This window comes from Corythoichthys intestinalis, chromosome 15 (assembly GCF_030265065.1).
Source record: "Corythoichthys intestinalis isolate RoL2023-P3 chromosome 15, ASM3026506v1, whole genome shotgun sequence".
Lineage (NCBI taxonomy): Eukaryota > Metazoa > Chordata > Actinopteri > Syngnathiformes > Syngnathidae > Corythoichthys > Corythoichthys intestinalis.
In genome coordinates this window covers 51,114,702-51,137,763 of record NC_080409.1, presented here as the reverse complement: position 1 = coordinate 51,137,763, position 23,062 = coordinate 51,114,702, and the positions used below count along the sequence as shown (strand labels likewise).

General features: G+C 42.2%; 1 protein-coding gene across 3 annotated transcripts in view; it reads right to left on the bottom strand.

Moving 5' to 3' along the window:
* The window catches only part of asap2a (ArfGAP with SH3 domain, ankyrin repeat and PH domain 2a), a 119,125-nt gene extending 96,883 nt beyond the window's left edge, over positions 1–22,242 (bottom strand). For all 3 annotated transcript variants that reach the window (XM_057860328.1, XM_057860326.1, XM_057860327.1), the window contains exon 1: positions 21,685–22,242. In XM_057860328.1, the coding sequence (XP_057716311.1) occupies positions 21,685–21,810 (126 nt within the window). In that variant the 5' untranslated portion in view covers positions 21,811–22,242. The remainder of the gene's footprint in view (positions 1–21,684) is intronic.
* Positions 22,243–23,062: the final 820 nt, after the last annotated feature.

The window sequence follows — 23,062 nt, the reverse complement described above, 5'->3', positions numbered from 1 at the left end:
GCAGGCTAAAGTAAGTTGCCTTTTTTCCCCCATTCACCTCAGTGTAGCAGTGCTAACGTTACAGTGTATAATATAGATGTGTTTTCTTATTTTGTATGTCTGAACTTTAATTCTATAGCGTGTTGATAAGAGAAAGGAACTGGAGTCTCATATGCCATCAGCACGCACACACCAATGTATGCACGCACGCATGCAGCGATAAAAGGCAGCCGTGAAAATTACCGCCCTCATTTTTATTTGCCGTGCGATAAATGGACTCATTGCATATTGTGACAGGCTTAGCAACTTCAATAAAACATGTCGTTAGTTAGTTAGTTAGATGGACTTACAAACTGGGTGACGGCGCTTTAGGTGCTTATTCACGGCCGACGTGCAGCCAAGCTTGGCATTGAAGAGACAGGACACAAGAGTGTACCCTCCTTTGTTTCTTTGAAATAAGTCAATGTTTCGGACACTCTGGTGTGCTTTTTTTGCCTTTGTGCCGCTTTCCCCGCTTGCATACAGAGCATCCGACATTCTGAACTTTCCACGCATATATTTTTTAACCCTTCATTAACCGTCGACGGGATGTTGTGCTCGTTGACCAATTTACGTCATCGATGACGTCGACTATGTCGACTAGTTGGGAGTCGGGACAGCTCTAGCCCAGTCCGAAAGAGGCCATTTGTCGGCTGTCGGAGGAGAACCGGAGGTTGGGGCGGACGTTATGACGCTCCCAAGCCGAAAAGGGCGCACCATTTACCATTCTCGGGCGAACACATGGGAACCAAAGATGACAGCGGGTGGGACCTGACGCCGTCAGGAACTGCAGGACGGCGGCGACGCTGCCAGAGGAGGAGGCATGGCAAGACTGGAGACTCAATGGGGGCAGAGACTTCGGCATCGTAAAGTCAAAATCGCGTATGTAGGGTACGTCGTAACCCGCGGACTACCTGTATAGATTTGATCAATGTTGTCACAGATGACTTGAAAAAGTAATTTAATTACTGATTACTGATTACTCCTCAAAAAAGTAATCTAGTTACTTTACTGATTACTTTAAAAGTAATTTGTCAGTTACTTTTCCCAATTTTTCTCTCTTTGCTGCCTCAACAGATAAATTTCATCGCATGTAATTGAATTTTTCAGATAAGGCTTTATCTTCGAATTAAGCAGGGGTTTAGTTAGTCGATGGAGGTGATTTCAACCACCATTGACTTGCGCTAGCTCAGCCACTCCGGAGCCCTGAAACTAACAAATAACTGACAAACTGCACGGAATTTGTTCAAAACAACTCCAACGACTAATTAAACCCCCGCTAACTCGAAGATTAGGCCTAATGTCAAAAATTCTGAACTCCCCCTTTAAAATAAAGTCCTAGTCGTTGAAATGCTGTTTATAAAAATTGTAAAGCAATAAAACAAACAACAAAAACAAATGAAATGAACAAGAATCCTACAAAGTATTTCATAATGCATGCAGTAAAGGCCAAAAGTTTGGAGACACCTCAAGGGTGGATACTTTGAAGAATGTAGAATATAAAACCTGTTTTCAAGTAAATAATTCCTCATGTTCATTCATAGCTTTAATATTTTCAGTGAGAATTTACAATAGTATCCATCCATCCATCCATTATCTTCCGCTTGTTCCGGGGTCGGGTCGCGGGGGCAGCAGCTTTAACAGGGAAGCCCAGACTTCCCTCTCCCCAGCCACTTCAACCAGCTCCTCCGGCGGGATCCCAAGGCGTTCCCAGGCCAGCCGAGAGACATAGTCTCTCCAGCGTGTCCTGGGTCGTCCCCGGGGCCTCCCGCCTGTGGGACATGCCCGGAACACCTCTCCAGGGAGGCGTCCGGGAGGCATCCGAACCAGATGCCCGAGCCACCTCAGCTGGCTCCTCTCTACGCGGAGGAGTAGCGGCTCGACGCCGAGTCCCTCCCGGATGACCGAGCTTCTCACCCTATCTCTAAGGGAGAGCCCGGACACCCTGCGGAGGAAACTCATTTCGGCCGCTTGTATCCGGGATCTTGTTCTTTCGGTCACGACCCAAAGCTCGTGACCATAGGTGAGGGCAGGAACGTAGATCGACTGGTAAATCGAGAGCTTTGCCTTTCGGCTCAGCTCCTTCTTCACCACTACGGACCGGTGCAGCGTCCGCATTACTGCAGACGCCGCACCGATTCGCCTGTCGATCTCCCGCTCCCTCCTACCGTCACTCGTGAACAAGACCCCCAGATACTTGAACTCCTCCACTTGGGGCAGGATCTCATCCCCGACCCGGAGAGGGCACTCCACCCTTTTCCGACTGAGGACCATGGTCTCGGATTTGGAGGTGCTGATCTTCATCCCAACCACTTCACACTCAGCTGCGAACCGCTCCAGTGAGAGTTGGAGGTCACGGCTTGATGAAGCCAACAGCACTAAATCATCTGCAAAAAGCAGAGATTCAATGCTGAGGTCACCAAACCGGACCCCCTCAACGCTTCGGCTGCGCCTAGAAATTCTGTCCATAAAAGTTATGAACAAAATCGGTGACAAAGGGCAGCCTTGGCGGAGTCCAACCCTCACTGGGAACGGATTCGACTTACTGCCGGCAATGCGGACCAGACTCTGACACCGGTCGTACAGGGACCGAACAGCCCTTACCAAGGGGCTCGGTACCCCGTACTCCCGGAGCACCCTCCACAGGATTCCCCTAGGCACACGGTCGAACGCCTTCTCCAAATCCACAAAACACATGTAGACTGGTTGGGCGAACTCCCATGCACCCTCGAGGACCCTGCTGAGGGTGTAGAGCTGGTCCACTGTTCCACGGCCGGGACGAAAACCACACTGCTCCTCCTGAATCCGAGATTCGACTTCCCGATGGACCCTCCTCTCCAGCACCCCTGAATAGACTTTACCGGGGAGGCTGAGGAGTGTGATTCCTCTATAATTGGAACACACCCTCCGGTCCCCCTTTTTAAAAAGGGGGACCACCACCCCGGTCTGCCAATCCAGAGGCACTGTCCCCGATGTCCACGCGATGTTGTAGAGGCGTGTCAGCCATGACAGCCCTACAACATCCAGAGCCTTTAGGAACTCCGGGCGGATCTCATCCACCCCCGGGGCCTTGCCACCGAGGAGCTTACCAACCGCCTCAGTGACTTCAACCCCAGAGATCGAAGAGCACACCTCAGAGTCCCCAGACTCTGCTTCCTCAAAGGAAGGCGTGTCGGTGGAATTGAGGAGGGCTTCGAAGTATTCTCTCCACCGACTCACGACGTCCCGAGTCGAGGTCAGCAGTACACCATCTTCACTATACACAGTGTTAATAGTGCACTGCTTTCCTCTCCTCAGACGCCGGATGGTGGACCAGAATTTCCTCGAAGCCATCCGGAAGTCGTTTTCCATGGCCTCACCGAACTCCTCCCATGTCCGAGTTTTTGCCTCGGCGACTGCCGAGGCCGCAGTCCGCTTGGCCAGCCGGTACCTGTCAGCTGCCTCCGGAGTCCCACAGGCCAAAAAGGCCCGATAGGCCTCCTTCTTCAGCTTGACGGCATCCCTTACCGCTGGTGTCCACCAGCGGGTTCGGGGATTGCCGCCACGACAGGCACCAACCACCTTACGGCCACAGCTCTGATCGGCCGCCTCAACAATGGAGGTGCGGAACATGGCCCACTCGGACTCAATGTCCCCCACCTCCCCCGGGACAAGGGAGAAGTTCTGCCGGAGGTGGGTGTTGAAACTCTTTCTGACAGGGGATTCTGCCAGACGTTCCCAGCAGACCCTCACAATACGTTTGGGCCTGCCAGGTCTGGCCAGCATCTTCCCCCGCCATCGGAGCCAACACACCACCAGGTGGTGATCGGTTGACAGCTCCGCCCCTCTCTTCACCCGAGTGTCCAAAACATGCGGCCGCAAGTCCGATGACACGATTACGAAGTCGATCATCGAACTGCGGCCTAGGGTGTCCTGGTGCCAAGTGCACATATGGACACCCCTATGTTTGAACATGGTGTTCGTTATAGACAAACCGTGACGAGCACAGAAGTCCAATAACAGAACACCACTCGGGTTCTGATCGGGGGGGCCGTTCCTCCCAATCACGCCCCTCCAGGTCTCACTGTCATTGCCCACGTGAGCGTTGAAGTCCCCCAGTAGAACGAGGGAGTCCCCAGAGGGGGTGCTCTCTAGCACACCCTCCAAGGACTCCAAAAAGGGTGGGTATTCTGAACTGCTGTTCGGTGCATAAGCACAAACAACAGTTAGAACCCGTCCCCCCACCCGAAGGCGGAGGGAGGCTACCCTCTCGTCTACCGGGGTAAACCCCAACGTACAGGCGCCAAGCCGGGGGGCAATAAGTATGCCCACACCTGCCCGGCGCCTCTCACCATGGGCAACTCCAGAGTGGAAGAGAGTCCAACCCCTCTCGAGAGGATTGGTACCAGAACCCAAGCTGTGTGTGGAGGAGAGTCCGACTATATCTAGTCGGAACTTCTCTGCCTCACACACCAGCTCAGGCTCCTTCCCTGCCAGAGAGGTGACATTCCATGTCCCAAGAGTTAGCTTCAGCAGCTGGGGGTCGGACCGCCAAGGCCCCCGCCTTTGGCTGCCACCCAACTCCCTACGCACCCGACCCCTTTGGCCCCTCCCACAGGTGGTGAGCCCATGGGAAGGGGAACCCACGTTGCCTTTTCGGGCTGAGCCCGGCCGGGCCCCATGGGGACAGGCCCGGCCACCAGACGCTTGCCTTCGAGCCCCACCTCCAGGCCTGGCTCCAGAGGGGGGCCCCGGTAAATTTACAATAGTAGTGAAAATATATAAAAAAAAAAGCACAAATGATGAGGCGTGTCCAAACTTTTGACTTTGGACTCGCTCTTTTGCCCCCCCCCCCCCCCCCCCACACACACACACACACACACACACACACACAAAGTCACACTCCGCCTATGGTTACAAACTATAACTATAAAATGTACGTAAAGGCTGGTTACAAACTGCAAAAGTGTTGGCTGTCTCGTTACCTGATGGCTTTGTTTCGATTTTTGTCGCGTTGTGCTGTAATTCCAAGTGGTTCCTTGAATTAGATGTAGCGTTATTAGCGGTCGACTGCCCTTTTTGGGCTAGCGCAAAGTTTGCGACGCACGGAGATATTTTTGGTCATCTTTATTGGAGAGAAATGTGAAGTCATGGCTGTATGTCCAATAAACAAATGCAGCCGTTTGTGGTTCTTCTCCTACGTCTTCCACTGTTAGCATCCTGAGAGGTAGCCAGTTGTTTGTTGGCCGCCAACAGCGCTCGTAGCATGGTAATACACGTGACCCGTTTTTTATCCCCCGATGAGAAAACGTGACATCCGATGTCACTGCCAAACTCAAGAGTAATATCTTCTATTCAGATTCTCTTCGTACATGACTACAGTATTCTTTATTCAACATACATCTTGAGGAAAAAACAAAATAGCAACGCACAGACACTAAGGAAACAAACTTTAATCAGATTACTGGGTTCGAAAAATGAACGCGTTAGATAACTCGTTACTGAACGAAAGTAATCAGATTACAGTATGCGTTACTGACAACACTGGATTTGATCACTCATTTTTTTGACATTTTGGGGGAAACTGAGCATCCCTTACAGTCTTAGAGCAATCGCTTCTGGCATAAAGCTAGCTGTACCCATGAGTGAGTAGGTCATCAAAACGCAAATGGGAGCCAAACAAGTAGAGTGAGACTGTTTGAACTGTTGGTGCCTGTCGACATGCAACAGACATCTGGTCTAGTTCAAACAACAACCTAAAAACTTTACCCAAGCCAACCAAACTAAAAATGACTGCAAACAACTTGCTTCTTATACGTAAAAAAGTGCGTATTGCTGAAGCCAGACAAAAGCACTGTGCTAATCCTGCCAGAATCCCATTGCAATTACAAGGGAGCATTAAGCTTCTTACAAGGTATACTCAAGACTGGCCATATCTTCTCACTTGGGACTGGCTGACCATTTAGGCAATATGTGTGAGTGCTTGCCCGTCCATCCATGTGTCTCTAAGGCTATTAGATGTGGATTTCCGTGTGTGTTGGTAATCCACGCGTCTGAATCCTTGTTAAAACTTTCTTCTGGGCCACCTGTTTTAAGGCAGCAGCTGTTGTTCTCAGCATGACACCGGGCATTCCCGCCAAACATCGGAGGGGGAGGAACTGAGCTGTAGAAAGCCCAGAAACGACAAGACAACAGAGTGAAACATGGACAAAAAATAAAATAACTCGCTGCCTCGTCTTCTCGTAGCGGCTGTAAAATTTATCATGTTAAATGAGACGTTTAAGCACCCATCAGTGGTGAACAAGAATAACAGCCATGTAGCGCAGAGGGTTATTAAGCGTAGCCACCTGGCAAGCTAACAAGAGAGAAAAAACAGGCCAGAATCAGAATAGGAAACTGTTTGGTAGCCTGATTGTGGCTACAAAATTAAAATAGGCTAAACATGTTCACAACAGGAGCCAATAAACTGCTCTATGAAGTCTGATGAGTTGATAGAAACCTATTTGCTTTTTAACAAGCCTCATTACATTGCTATGCCCAACCATCTGGAATCTGAAAGGCTGGTATGGCATTCGCAGCCAGTGCCAACAGTTGCCTAATAGATGCTGAGAATACCATCGCCATTCCCAGAAGTATTCCACCGTAATCTGGCTACAAAATCAACAGTGAGGTAACTTGTTTGACCACTGCATATCTGGCATACAAGGAGTGTGACGAAATATCAAAATTATATCGTGATACTTTGTATACCAAACGGTTATCGATATGTTCCTATAAAGTATCAAAATATTGTTTTAAAAACGTGTCACTTTTTAAAAACAACCAACAAGTTGCTACCAAAATCTTCCGCTAGAATACCGTCTCTGCTAACTCAATGGCTGCCTTTGACGGTGCTAGATGCCCAATCCATTTAGAGTGGGAAGGGCGAATGATTGTTAGTTCACTTAAAGACAGAGCATTCGCAGCCAGTCTTTCTGATTTTCGGGGCATTTACAGGTCAATTACTGTTGCGTTTGAGTCACTGCCTATTCTTTTTGGGGAGATTCCAGGGTCACTTCCTGTTCTGTAGCCTAAAATAAACACCGGTTGCCACTGACTTCGGCTTTGAGAGTACAGGGGTACAGAGTTCCCTAGTAAAGGCTGTTCGGTCCTTGTACAACCGGTGTCAGAGTTTGGTCCGCATTTCTGGGAGGAAGTCGGATTCGTTCCCAGTGAGGGTTGGACTCCACCAAGGTTGCCCTTTATCACTGATTCTGTTCATAACTTTTATGGAGAGAATTTCTAGGTGCAGCTGAAGCGTTGAGAGGTCCGGTTTGGTGGTCTCAGCATTGCATCTCTGCTTTTTGCAGATGATGTGGTCCTGTTGGCTTCATCAAGCCGTGATCTCCAACTCTCACTGGAGCCGTTCGCAGCAGAGTGTGAAGCGGCTGGTATGAAGTTCAGCACCTCCAAATCCGAGACCGTGGTCCTCCGTCAGAAAAGGGTGGTGTGCCCTCTCCAAGTTTGGGATGAGGTCCTGCCCCAAGTGGAGGAGTTCAAGTTTGTTGGGGTCTTGTTCACGAGCGAGGGTAGGAAATAGCAGGGTATTGACAGGCGGATCGGTGCAGCGTCTGCAGTGATGCGGACTCTGTACCGGTCCGTTGTGGTGAGGAAGGAGCCGAGCCAAAACTCTCGATTTACCAGTCGATATATGTTCCTACTCTGACCTATGTTCCCAAGCTGTGGGTCATGACCGAAAGAACAAGATCGAAATGAGTTCCCTCCGCAGGGTGTCCGGCCTCTCCTTTAGAGATAGGGTGAGAAGCTCAGTCATCTGGGAGGGAATCTGGGTCAGCCGCTACTCCTCCACGTTGAGAGGAGCCAACTGAGGTGGCTCCGGCATCTGGTTCGGGAGCCTCCCGAACGCCTCCCTGGCGAGAGGTTCCGGGCATGTCCCACCGGCGGGAGGCCTTGGAGATACTGTTGCCACTGACTTCGGCTTTGAGAGTACAGGGTACCGAGTCCCCTGGTAAGGTCTGTTCAGTCCCTGTGCGACCGGTGTTGGTTGGGTTGGTTGGTTGGTTGGTTGGTTGGTTGGTTGGTTGGTTGGGTTGTTGGTTGGGTTGGTTAGTTGGGTTGGTTGGGTTGGTTGGTTGGTTGGATGAAGTGTAAATATTTTGCAAAAACTGAATAGAAGCCCGTGTGGCATGAATTTTTAGAATATGTTGAAGTTGGAATAAGATTAAAGAGAAGAATTAAAAAAACAGAATAACATAGATGGTAACTTTCAATAAGCGAGGACTGTTTTGGAGTAAAAAACATGAAGACCGGCACTACTTTGCAAGTTTTTGGCTCAGATTAAATCAATTTTATATGTGGCATAAGAGGGTTTCTGTAGATAGCAGACAAAATAGATCATGCATAATTTGCATGGAAACCTTACATTTTTGACCTTACATAAAGGGGAAGATCAGATTTTTTTTACATCAGGCTTATTTTTCGAGCTAGTGAGGGTTTAATTAGTCGGTGGAATTGATTTTCATGAGTGCATTCGCTGTTTATTATTGGCATGCTAAGTCAGCCAAATTGACTCGCGCTAGCTTAGCCACTCCGGGGCTCTGAAACAAATACCTTACTAAGTGCGCGGAATTTGTTGAAATCAACTCCAACTAATTAAACCCCCGCTCACTCAAAGATTAAGCCTAATGTCAAAACTTCATACTGCAGAATTAATCGCTCAAGAGGTTCAGAAGATGTCCTGTCTGTGCATTGCATATTAACATTTAAATTCTGCATGCTCTGGAAAATGACAGCCAAGTTGGTCGCTGACACAACTGAAAATCCTTACTCCCCTCGTAAATCGTCTCTGCCCAAAACATAAGTGCCTGCCATTACGGGTGAGGTAAAAGTCAATACATTTGGGGTCACAAAAAATGTGAAGGACAGAACAAAGCTTCGGTGCATTGTTGTTGCTCTGCCTGGATTCATTCAGTTACTGTGGCAAGCTTCAGAGAGATATTCCCTAAGATCAACTAGAAACGTTTTAGTAACGGTTTAACCAAGATCAATATTTTACAAAGGAGGTCAACTCATCCCTGGGGGCTATTGTCGACTCCTCCTTCTCATGGAACTCGTATGGTCACATATTTGAAATAGAAAAAAGCCAACGCAACAGTCTTCATTTAACTTTTCGACAGCCACTGACGGAAACTGGGGGAGATCTTGGGGTTGTCTTTTTGGAGACAACATATATATATATGACAGAAAACACTCAGGAGACTTGCAGTTCCGCTCTGAGACCCTCAATTTGGCCAAATTTCAAAAATTGTCCTATATGCATGTGTGATACATCATTGAAAAGCTTAAAATCTCAATTTTCGGGGGGAAGAAATTTTGAACCGGAGGGCATTTAAAAATAAAAAATAAAAAAATTTAAGCAGCAAAACTAACTGGAGGTGAGCGCACAAGAGAGCAGAATTAAAGACGCCACGATTTTAACGAGATATTATCGCTTACTTACCTCTTTTCCAAAAACTCCACGTAGCATGTTTCACCGGGTGTCGAGACACAGCTGTGAATGGCCACAGCCGAATTTTGGGGGGATTTCATGGGTGAAACATGGTAATATAACAAGGGTCGCGACGCAGAAATCGCAGGATCATCAAGGAGTGGTCAAGATTTTCTTTTTCATATATTTACCCTTTTAAACTTTTTTTTTTTCAATTTTTCTTTGTTTGGATCGATTATTTATCATCTAAGATATTGGGAAAAATGCGACGGTAACAAAAAAAAAAAAAAAAACATATTTACAGATACAGATAGTTATGAGGTAGACTTATTTACAGACACCATTTTTTTCATTGTGACGTAATTTTTTTAAAAGTTTAAAATATGCAATTAAATAACTCTTTTAAAGTCGTTTTTTTTTTTTTTTACTAAATATTAGACATTAATTAATGATTCTAAGCTTAAAATGACAGACATTTCGAATAATAAATATAATTAATTATCTTTGTTTTATGGCTGCATTGAAACAAAAGAGGTTGCGCGACGTCTGTAAACGGGGGTCTCCAGGGTAAAACGGACAAATTAAAAATCGTTTGGGGGCTTAATGTGCCATGAATCTGCTATGGCAACATAAACACATATTGTTCTATCAAACACAACAGTTCTTTTGGCTTAAAATACAGCAGTTTCTTTAAAAGAGGGGTGCAAGAGCAGAAACTGTTTTCAGTCTAGTCTCTGTTTTCCGCCATATATATATATATTTTTTTTTTTTTTTTGGGAAAACTATCTTACATATCATTTTTCAAAAAATTGTTTCCTTACAAAGTTTTATCACTGCTGGCCTGGGATATCACAATATCAGTCATTTTTGCAAAATAGCGTGACTAGATATCATGTTGACACATCCCAACATTTGATAGGACTTCGTATTTGCAGGATTATGAAAACATTGCAGTGACACCCAAACAGTTGAATTTTTTTACACATCAAACCACGACTTGAACAACAACAACGTTAGCCATTTTTAGCAATGGCATACCGTACGCATGCTATTTTTAGACTGTGACGTCGCATCGTAAAGCGGAAGTAAAGCCGAAGTTGGACATTATAGACCAGCCCCCGCATAGAAACAACGTAATTTGTGCTACTTTTCGCCGGTAATCTTTCAAAAACGAACATGCCGATGACACATTGCTTTTTTGGAACTTGTAGAAATAACTTTAGACATTATGACACATGAAGGATGTTTTTTTTCATACGTTTCCGGAAACCAAAAACTCGGGAAAAAATGTGAAGACCGAATCAACTTGCGCGGACTTTATCACCAGCTCGGTGAATCCATTCACATTTCATATGCAGTAAACGTTTTGTTGGGTTGGCATGGTTTTTCAGAGGACAAAGAGGTAAGCCATATTTATATTTTTAACTTATTTTTTAGCGTAACGTTGTGCCGTACTGCTTCTCTCGACAATGAATTACCTGAAAAGACTTACAATGGTATCTGACTGCCACTGTTACCGTTTCTGTTTTATATATCAACTTTAGTAAGGGGGACGTGTAAATAAATTATAGAATTAAGATTTGTTATCAATGAAAAAATTAAAAGTGTTCGTTGGCTGTCACTGAGTAGCATTTGCGATCGCTACACAAAGCTAACTAAAATTACCCCCAAGAACGGTCAGAGATGTAGGACAACCAGAGGATATATAAGAAAGACAGGGCTGATGGTAAAGGATAGCTTGTTGAAACAGGAGAATGTCATTGTCAGTCGGGTCGATAAAAAAGCTAAGGCTATGCTTATGCCGGCTCGTTTTCTTCGTCTTTTTCAGCCTTCGACACTCAAGCCATCTCTTTAACTGAACATTTTTATGTTCTTCCACATCTTTGCCAGTTAATTTGGCACCAGGCACATTATTTTCGGAGAGAATTGGTAGGTTTAGCTCTGTAAACATCGCAAACATAGCAACAGTAGCTAATGTCATGAATATTATTGAACGGAAGTGACGTGTTGCTTGCGGTACGCCATTGAACTTCAAACACTAGGATCTCACAGACAAAATCTGAAACTTCTCAGTTAAACACTACGATAATCAAATTGATTGGGCTCCAAACAGGCCGCCTCTTGTCATTACAAGATCTGTGAAAAGTGTGGAGACAGAGAAGTTGTACTTTACAAAGCCACAAAGGGGGGTCGTGAACAAAGCTCAACATCCTCTTACTGGATAAACAGGTTTTTACCACTCTGCTTTTAGCAATAGCGGCACACACAAGCATAAACATGCAAAAAACACAGACACATAAACATATATATCGTGACGAAAGGAGCTCTATGACTTTCATAATATAACCACTCACCTAATGAATCACAAACGGCGTGAAAACAAATACTCTACCTACTGTAAGAGCTTCCAAATTGAGCAACTCAATCAACACAGACCCTAGAGGTGTGTATTGCCTCATATCAGGCGATACAATTCCTATCGCGATTAATCCCGTTTTTGCAGTCAAAGCCAAAATAAACCCAAATTTCAGATTCATTAAATGACTAATCCGAGCAACCACAAGGGGCGACGTAGACAAATCTCTACTCAGATTAGTCTAATGTTGTTGTTACTTCAGCTGACAGCAAGGCAATTATGCTGCGTGCTGCCAACTACTGGACGGGAGAAGAAATGCAGCCTCTAAATTGGTTATTTCCACAAAAACACACGTGTAAGGATCGATACAGATTTTGAATCAGTGCTAGAATTGCGTGATGTAATTTGCAATATATCTCAGAATCAAATTTTTTTTACACCCCTAAAAGACCCTATTTTTCAAAAAAATTGCACAGTACTTTTTAGAGGTCAACCGTATCGGATTTTCAAATGTCGATGCTAATACCGATATCTTTAAAAAAAAAAAAAATCAGCCGATTGCCAATATCCCAAACCGATTTTGTAAGCTGATATTTGAGGCCGATATACCGTATTTTTCGGACTATAAGTTGGACCTGAGTAAAAGTCGCACCATCCATAAAATGCCCAATGAAGAGGAAAAAACATATGGTGGAAAACACTCAAGTGACTTGAAGTTCCGTTCTGAGACCCCCAGTTTGGCCAAATTTCAAAATTGTCCAAAATGAATGTGTGATATATCATTGGAAAACTTAAAATCTCAATTTTCTGGGGGAAGAAAAATTTTGAACAGGAGGGCGTTTAAAAATAAATAAATAAATAAATATTTTTTAAACAGCAAAACCCTAACTGGAGGTGACAGCACGCGAGAGCAGAATTAAAGACGTCACGATTTTAACAAGATATTATCGCGTACTTACCTTGTTTCGATCCAAAAACTCCATGTAGCATGTATCACCAAGTGTCAACACACAGCTGTGAATGGCCACAGCCGGATTTTTGGGGGATTTTATGGGTGAAACATGGTGATATAACAAGGGTCGCGATGCAGAAATCGCAGGCAACAAGGAGTAGTTGAGATTTTCTTTTTCATACAGTTACCCTTTTAAATGTTATTTTTCAATTTTTCTTTGTTTGGATCAATTTAACATGTCGGGGAAAATGCAACAGTAACAAAAAAAACACAATTAAGCGATCAATCAATCAATCAATCAAATTTATTTATATAGCCCTTTACAAAACCATCATTTAATGATTGAGCTAAAAATGACATTTTGAATAATAAACATAATTATTTACCTTCTTTTTATGGCTAGGTTGAAACAAAAGCGGTTGCGCGACATCTGTAAACGCGGGTTTTCAGGGTAAAACGGAAAAATTAAAAATAGTTCGGAGGCTTCGTGCTATGGCAGCATATAGACATATTGCTCTATCAAACACAACAGTTCTTTTGGCTTAAAATACAGCAGTTTATTTTAAAGAGGAAGGCAAGAGCAGAAACTGCTTTTTCAGTCTTGTCTGTGTTTTCCGCCATATTACAATATACATATAGAATGCCATTTTCCCCATCACCGCCTTATTCAGAAGCTAGTTTAGACAGTTAGATGTCCAAAAATTGGCAAAAAAGTGAATTGTTTTCCAAAGTAAAATCAGATTTTGTTCCTGTCCTACTTTGACTTAAAGAAATATAAATAAGAAATCTGATCATATTTACAAATGAGAAGTTATATGTTATAATTTCATGAATTTAGACAAGATTAGGGTGAAGAAGGTCCTAAACCATCTATTGGTTATCAAAATAGTTGTCGATTAATTTGCTGATTGATTTGTTGTCGATTAAATCGATTAATTGTTGCACCTCTACTGTCCTTATTGCTCCGCTTTACTTTAATTTTCACCTCCCATGTCAATTCAAAGCAAACTAAATGGGGAATTTGGAAGCCATCTGGTACAGCAGATTTATGCATTAATCACTTGCCACAAACCAATTAATCCCCTCTGTTAACAAATTGCACCCCAAAAAAACCTAGCGTGGAAACCAAACAGACGCTTTGTCATCACTTTGAGGATTTGCCTTCCTTTAACCTAGATGAAAAAGGATGGAACTAAATTGAGATTAGTGCATCTTCTCGAGATTACTGTAAAAACGGTGAACTCACTTTAGAAGAGTTCACATCAAGAAAGTCAATATCAACTTGGGAGAAAAGACAGAAAAGGCAAAACATTCGAAAATATTTCACTCCATAAATTTAGAATACAACTACAAACTGTTCTCAGATATCAGTTTAAGGTTAAAAAACAAGAAATTACATTGCTAAAATAAACTTTAAAGGATGTTTTAAGCATTTTTCATGGTTTGTTTCTAAACACAGTAAATGAAATGTTTCAACATTAATGCTTAAAACTAGGGATGTCCCGATTGCATATTTTTGCACCCGAATCCGACCTGGCAGGAATGTGTCGGTATGATATTCTGATGGTATGACAACCTTAAGCCAAACTATCACGGTACCACGGTATTGCAATTACAGCTCTAAAATATCTTACTTTGACATATCTGGTTTAAAATAAACGAATAAATAAATGAAATAACTTTTCTCTATTCAACAGGATTTTTATTTTCAAAAGATTAGCAAATTGGAACTTAAGTATAAAGTTAAATAAATTTTTAAAAATAACTAGGGCTGTCAAAATTATCGCGTTAACGGGCGGTAATTAATTTTTTAAATTAATCACGTTAAAATATTTGACGTAATTAACGCACATGCCCCGCTCAAACAGATTAAAATGACAGCAGTGCAATGTCCGCTAGTTACTTGTTTTTTTGTGTTTGGCGCCCTCCGCTGGCGCTTGGGTCCAAAGGATTTTATTTTACAATGAGTGAGCATGGTTTAATTACTGACATCAACAATGGCGAGCTACTAGTTTATTTTTTGATTGAAAATTTTACAAATTTTAATAAAACAAAAACATCAAGAGGTGTTTTAATATAAAATTTCTATAACTTGTACTAACATTTATCTTTTAAGAACTACAAGTCTTTCTATCCATGGATCGCTTTAACAGAATGTTAATAATGTTAATGCCATCTTGTTGATTTATTGTTATAGTAAACAAATACAGTACTTATGTACCCTATGTTGAATGTATATATCCGTCTTGTGTCTTATCTTTCCATTCCAACAACAATTTACAGAAAAATATGGCATATTTTATAGATGGTTTGAATTACGATTAATTTCGATTAATTAATTTTTAAGCTGTAATTAACTCTATTAAAATTTCAATCGTTTGACAGCCCTAAAAATAACTAAATATTCTAAATAAAATTTTTAAAAATGCAGTACTTTAGTTGAGCCAAAACCCACAGCCATGACTCAACATTATTACCGTCACAACAAAAATAATTCAATTATTTTACATAAAAAGCACGTGTATGACTCGTATTATGTTTACATTTAGTGCTGCAACGATTAATCAATTAACTCAAGTAATTCGATTAGTGAAAAAGATTCGAATTAAATTTTGCTGCTTCCAGTATTTGTTTTGTTAACGAGCATTTATTAAAATGGCGTTGTAATGGTTTGCTTAGAAAGTGCTTGCATTTAGTTTGGTTGATTTGTGCTCTCTGCTCTCGAGTGGCAACAGTGAATATAACTCATTTCACATGGCTGAATCCAGCTGCTCCTTGTTAAGACCAACATAAGCCAAGTTTTTGTTTGAGCTAATATTTTTTTAATGCATCCGTAGTTTAGTTCATAGGTATATTTAGCCGTTTTTTGTGGGAATATGTGTTTGAACTATTTGTTAAGAGCATTGTAAAAAAAGAAAAGTTAGCATTTTATAGCATTGAAGCTAGCGGAATTTTGCTATGTAAGTTAGCCAATTGTTCTTTTGTTGTACTTAGGTCCTCGTTTATTTATTCTTTTTATACCGTTTGAGGCTAGGCTCAGGTTTTTTCATTTTTTATGTCCCTTATCCGATTACTCGATTATTCAAAATAGCTAGTTCATTGATTAATCGACTACTAAAATAGTCGAACGCTGCAGCCCTATTTACCTTATACACACACTCTCTCAAAACAGAGAGTTGCAAGAGAAAAAAACACCATCTTTTACAACCGCTAGACACACTAAATACACTAGAGTTAACTCTCGTAGCCTGTGGGAAACGTTCATGACTGTGTTTACTAACCTTTACTTTTGTATGAATACAAAATCATATTGGAGGTATTGCCTCTGCAAACATGTTTTACATGTCGGTTGGCCTTAACTCTTTGAGGCCGCGCCGTCTAAGTTTTCCGTAGCCGAAGTACTCCCATACCAGATATTTCATTTTCTTTGATGGGGGAAAAAGTTCAGGAGTTTCACTTCCTCCAGCCACCGTCTAGCACAGCTGACTCACTGACACTGAGCAACAACCGGTGCGGGATGGTTGAGCCTTACAGCTGCAAGCGACAGATTTCTCCATGCATTTTGTGGCACATAAAAAACAGCTAATACCTTACGGACGGTATGACAGAAAATTTTTGCGGTTTTGAAACCTTCACGTTTTCATACCACGGTATACCTTGAAACCGGTAATCAGCACATGTCTAGTGGAGGTGAACTCATAAATGGTTTTAATGATAATGAGAATCAAGTGGGTCATCAATGTGATTGGGGTCTATCTTAAAGTGACATCTTAATTGATTTGGCTTCCTACTGTCCGCTGCAAACATTTTTAGACACAGTAAACAGACTGATATTTCTTCGTCTCCAACTGTATTAAAAGTCAAAGCCAAAAGCCAAACGCTACATACGCTTCATCATATTTCCTCGTCTTAACTCTTAATATCTCCAGTGCTCTTTGCTAATACGGCAAAAAAGTATGTTCCTCGAGGTCACATGCGCCACACCCAACATTGCTTGGCCCCACTATTTGAGAAGTACTAGGCTAAAGTGAGCGCTCACAATAAAGCCGTGTTCTGGCCGAGCTCGAGCACTGGCAGGTCAATGTCAAAAAACAACAGCGAAACAACAGTTGAGCAGATTCGACAGCGACACTTAGAAACAAAGCTGCCCAATTCTATTCAAACAAGTCCAACGGGGCAGGCAGTAACGTCTCTCAAATTTAACACGCTCAACTGACACATTTTCTTCAAAGTGGAGCAGGAATAACCCCTCAAAGCAGATTAATTATAAACCAACAGCAACGGTGCGTAGACAGGTGATGATGTCAGCGGGGCACCCGGCAGCCTGAGCAGGTGTCTGTCTGTGTAAGAATACAAATAAAGCAAGGTGCGGAGGCTCAGACGGCTTACAGTGAAGTTGACACTGAGCCCAGATGTGGATTAGCCTCAGGTTCAAAAAATACAACTATATCTTGTCTCAACTGGACTGTTTATGCAATGAACATAGAACAGTGGAACTACAGAAGTCTTTTGCAAACTAGACCGACAGTTACGAGGAATTAAGCACATACTTTATTCTGCATGACGTCACACCCATAGACTTCATAATGTATTGACATGACACATTCCCCATTCGCTGCGTCACGGCTTCCCGAACGAGGCCGTCCCACACTCCGCTTCATTTATTAGCAGTTTTTTATTGCACTTTCTTTCTTTTTTTTTTTTTTTTTTTGCTTTTGACCAAGAATCGAGACTGTTTTACGGCCACATCTATAAAGAATTCAGGGATTTAAGCATTTATTCACAAAAATTATCAACGGAAAAAGCTCTTTGCGATATGGCGGCCGCTAATTTGCTTACTGACTAGCATGATAGTTCGCCATATTTACATAAAACAAATGCTAACGGCACGATTTTTTTGTCTTTAACCAAGAATCGAGACAGTTTTACATCAATATCTATAAAGAATTCAGGGATTGAAGCATTTATTCACAAGAATTTTCAACGGAAAAAGCTCTGTCTGTTTCTCCACTCTGTCAGCTTTGACGGAGATAGGCACCCTATGAATCGCCCCCTCAATACATTATGAAGTCTATGGTCAAACCATAAACAAATGTCTTCAAAACACCACAAAAGTCTAATTTAGGGATGTTCCCGATACGATCAAGTGATCGGAAATCGGGTCCAATCACGTCATTTTTGAAGAAGGTTGCGTTTTTAAAATGTATTTATTTGTATTTTGAAGTCTTAACTCATTGGCAGTGTTGCCAACTTGGCAACTTTTTCGCTAAATCTGGCAACTTTCCAAAGCCTCTCGGTGATTTTTTTTTTTTTTTTTTGTCAAAACAAGTGCTGCAACGATTAATCTATTAAATCGAGTAATCCGATTAGAAAAAAGCTCCAAATAAAATTTTGCTTCTTCAATAATGTGTTTAATTACAGTGATGTTGTAATGCTTTGTTTTGAAAGTGTTGCATTTAGTTTGATTGATTTGGGTGGATACACTTCATGTCTAAGACTGATAAGTATTATCGTCCAAAAGACTAAGACGAAAATTAAAAGGACTGCCAAAACAACATTGATTCAACAACTCAACATGAGTATAGCAGTATAACTCTCTCTTGCTCTAACCACTGGCGGGCATGCAGCTTCTCCAACAAGGACCCAAACGGGATTGCTCAAAGCTGCCGGCAAATATCGATGATCAAATTTGTTGGCAACTAATTTATTCGTCGATTTAATTGATTAGTTATTGCAGCCTTAGGTACTCTGAATCGGCAGATCTTAAAAATCATGTGACTCGAACTCGGGTGCAAAAATATGTGATCGGGACAACTCTAGTCTAGTTGCCTCCATTCTGTGATCTTGCTAAGTGATTCCAATTCAATTTTCTTGCTTATAGAGCAAGCGACCGACTGGCCCTCATGTCACCTGACGTTTTAAAGAGGCAGAGACACACTAACACACATATACTGTACATACACGCCGCCCACTGCCAACCCGCTCATGAGGGAAATTCTATTTTTACCACCGGCGCAGGGCGAGGCTCTAGGCCGTGGAGCTTACAAAGTCGGGAAACTCTAACAAGGGAGAGGGATGCCGGCGGGGAGCAAACCGGAAGCCCTCTTCCAGAAAAGCTTCACATTATCAAGAAAGTAACGCCAAGTCGTGTCGTGCTCATAATGCAACCATCAAATGGGACGGCAGCATTATATTTGCATATTTGTGTTCTTGTAAAGCCAGTGCACGACACTTGCAGCCAAGCCTGCGTGGATGTAAAACCTCATATAAGCTCACTCAAAAGGTACATCTGCACTCTCTTATGAGATCCAACAGGGGGAATCTGATTTTTACAAAGATTATCTTATCCTAAAGTATTTCAAAAGCAAGCATGCTGTGTTAAACGAAAACTATATCGAGTAGGAGTGGGAAACTCTGGGTCAAATTTGATCTGTGATTCAACTTGGCCTGAAAATTCTAAACCTTTGCAGTAGTGCTGCAACGATTAATCGAGTAACTCGAGTAATTTGATTAAAAAAAATTTTTTTTAAAAAGGTTCAAATTTTGCTGCTTTGAGTATTCGTTTAATTAAAGTGGCGTTGTATTAGTTTGGTTGGAAAGTGTTCACAATTAGTTTCATTGATTTGGGTGGATAGTGGATACACTGCCTTCTAGTGGCAAAAGTAAATATGACATCTCAGTTCACATGGCTGAATCCAGCTGCTCCCTGTGAAGACCAACATAAGCCAAGTTTTTGTTTGAGCTCATGTTTTTTTAATGCATTCGTAATTTAGTTTATAGGCATATTAAGCCGTTTTTTGTGGGAATATGTGTTTTAGGCATTGGTTAAGAGCAGACATGTCCAAAGTCCGGCCCGGGGGCCAAATGTGGCCCGTGGTCAAATTTTATCCGGCCCCCAGCCTCTGTCATAAAATCAATAACGTCTGGCCCGCACACAGACTTAATAAATTGGTCAGCAGTACTGGTACCAGCATATGAAGTAGCTTAGACACTAAATGCTGCTCCTCATTTACCCACTAAAAGGCAGCAGCACTCTAAGTAACATTACCCCGTGTGACCCTTTATTCCCAATTTTCTAAAATGGCGACAATCAACAAAAAAACAAAAAGAAAGTTGACTGCGATGGCCGACGCTTCAACGATAGGTGGAAATTGGACTATTTCTTCACTAAAATATGCAACAACTGTGTCTGCCTCATTTGCAAAGAGACAGTCGCTGTTTTTCAAGACTTCAATGTGAGGCAATATTACCAAACAAGACACGCTGACATGTACGACAAGATTACAGGGAAGATACGTGGCGAGAAATTGATGCAACTTGAAGCTAGTTTAATTTCACAGCAGCAGTATTTTGCAAGAGCCCAAGAGTCGAAAAAGAACGCTACAAAGGCTAGTTGCGAGATAGAAATTATTAATTTAAAAAAATAATAAAGCAAATGTGACACACCGAAAGGCTTGCTAAAATTTGCTTGTATTGTTCTACGTAAAGGACGTCAGCCAATGTCGGCCCCCCTCATATTAACCACACCAAATCTGGCCCCCTTTGCAAAAAGTTTGGACACCCCTGGTTAAGAGCAGCGTTTAAAAAAAAAAAAAAAAAAAGCATTTTACAGCACTTAAGCTAGCAGACTTTTGCTATGTGAGTTAGCCATTTGTTGTTTTGTTGTACATACTAGATTCTCATTTTTTTTTATACCATTTGAAGCCCAGCTTAGCTATTTTATTAGATTTTTTTTTTTTTTATGTTTCTTATCCGATTACTCGATTATTCAAACTGACTAGTTCATCGCTTAATCGACTACTAAGATAATTGATAGCTGCAGCCCTGGTTCATTCAAAATGAATTAGACTTCCACCACTGTCAAAAATAACATGGTCCGGCCCACATCTATTTATACTTTTATACAGTGGGGAGAACAAGTATTTGATACACTGCCAACATTGGCAGTGTATCAAATACTTGTTCTCTCACTCAGGTGACTTGAAGTTCCACTCTGAGACCCCCAATTTGGCCAAATTTCAAAATTGTCCGATATGCATTTGTAATACATCATTGGAAAGCTTAAAATCTCAATTTTCTGGGGGAAGAAACATTTTGAACGGGAGGGCATTTAAAAAAAAAAAAAATTTAACAGCAAAACCCTATCTGGAGGTGAGAGCACGCGAGAGCAGAATTACAGACGCCATGAATTTGAGATATTATCACGTACTAACCTTGTTTCGATCCACGTATCACAGAGTGTCAAGACACAGCTGTGAATGGCCACAGCTGGATTTTTGGGGGATTTTATGGGTGAAACATGGGAATATAACAAATTGACATATTGTTCTATCAAACACAACAGTTCTTCTGGCCCAAAATACAGCCGTTTCTTTTAAAGAGGAGTGCAAGAGCAGAAACTGCTTTTTCAGTCTTGTCTGTGTTTTCCGCCATATACATATATATATATACTGTGTATATATACACATATATAACTATAGAACTTTATCCGTGTGTTTGTTTGTTCCCTATGGACTCCGAAACGGCTACGCGGTACTTTTGGACTTTTTGGATGGTTATTTGAAGATTTAAGAGTACTAAAAATGGTTAATTCCAACATGCGCGGAAATTTGGGTTACGTCGCCAGCGTAGGAACATCACTCGTTCTTAACCCGGGGACTACCCGTAGTGGCAGTCAGGATAATTACATTTTCTTCCACTAGGTGGCACGCTGTATATCATAATTAACCTTTGAACACACCTTTTCCTCAAAATTTTATGTTTAGCTATGTGCCATGAAATTTTTCAGGGTCTGATATGGTAAATTATGTGCACTGAATCAACAAAGTTGAGAAACACTTCACAAGGATAAAGTGTGGATGTTTGCATTCTCAATCAACCTCGTGCACGCACCTCTTCCAATGCCGCCACAGTGTTCCTGCAGTGTGGCATCCTGGTTGTGAAGTTGGAGGCGGTGGGTGACTTGTAGTCCTCGTTGGTCTCCACCACAAACTCCGATACCGTGATTTGATCAGGCATAATTAACAATCCAAACACTGTTCTCCACTTCTACTATTGGACAAACAGGAGAAAACGCGGCTTTTTCAGCTGGGAAAAAGCCTTCTTGTTTCTGGTATCAATGTCTTAGAAGGGAAAAGTTCAAAGAAGCGGTAGCAGAGTCCTTGACGGCCCCGGGTGACAGTGAACCATGACTGGGTAGCTCTCGGACAACGCTCGGTCCCAGACACGATACTCCGCGGTGATGTGTAGTTTTCTTAACCCCTTGGCTGGCTAGTAGCTCCCTTTCAGTTGAACTGCTCCCAATCCATTCGGAATAAATGGTTGTCCCTCGGTTAGAAGTAAATATTATATTAAAGTTCCTTCGGTGGTTCTATTGTCCTCTCGTCTCCAAACGTGGGACTCCAGACCGGTAGACAGTGGACGACTTGACTAGCGCGAGCCACGGGAAACAACAAGAAAGCGTTTTCATCCGGAGCGCATGAAATCCACAAAGGTAGAGGAGGGGATTCAATGGGCCGAAAACAGCCAATTAGAACGAGCGGTTTGCAACCAGGAGCCAATCAATATTGCGAATGGGTGTGACTTTATGCTACGTTCAATCAAGCTATTAAAACGATGGGAATTATGACAACTATGTAGAACGCGCCTGGAAACGACTCGCATGAAGAGCGAAAGTACAACACCTGAGTTCATGTGTAAGTTTTAATTGAGTGACACGCTAAATTGTTAAATGTGTAAATTTGACAAATCGTTATTTTCTTTTTTTTTAGTATTGATAATGACAAAACACTGTAGTAGTAATTGAACGCAGCATCCTGGTTACATTTGCACCATTGCTTTATAAAGATAATGTGTAAAATGAATGATTAAAAATATTTATGACCTATCTTTCTATATATTTTACTCAGTTTGAGCAATGATAAAATAAAATTTGTAGTTGAGAATAGATGTTTATCATAGATGTCTCACAGAATCTCTGAATATGGAGCAATTTTTGTAATTTGGTAATCTGTTACCACAGATTACCTACTTGTGGGTAAAGATAAAGTACCCACAGTAATCCACAGATTACTTAATTGTGGGTACAGATTTTTTTCTACCCTGGCATCAGGAGAGCTCCATACCTAAAATTCAAATAGATATAGACTAACATTATTGTTCATTCTGTGGGGGTGTCAGGGGTGGGGCAATAAACAGTCAAATTTTAGAAAACAATGAGAAAAAAGAGGGACAATGATAAAAGTTAGAGATATAAGACTTGTGGCAATAC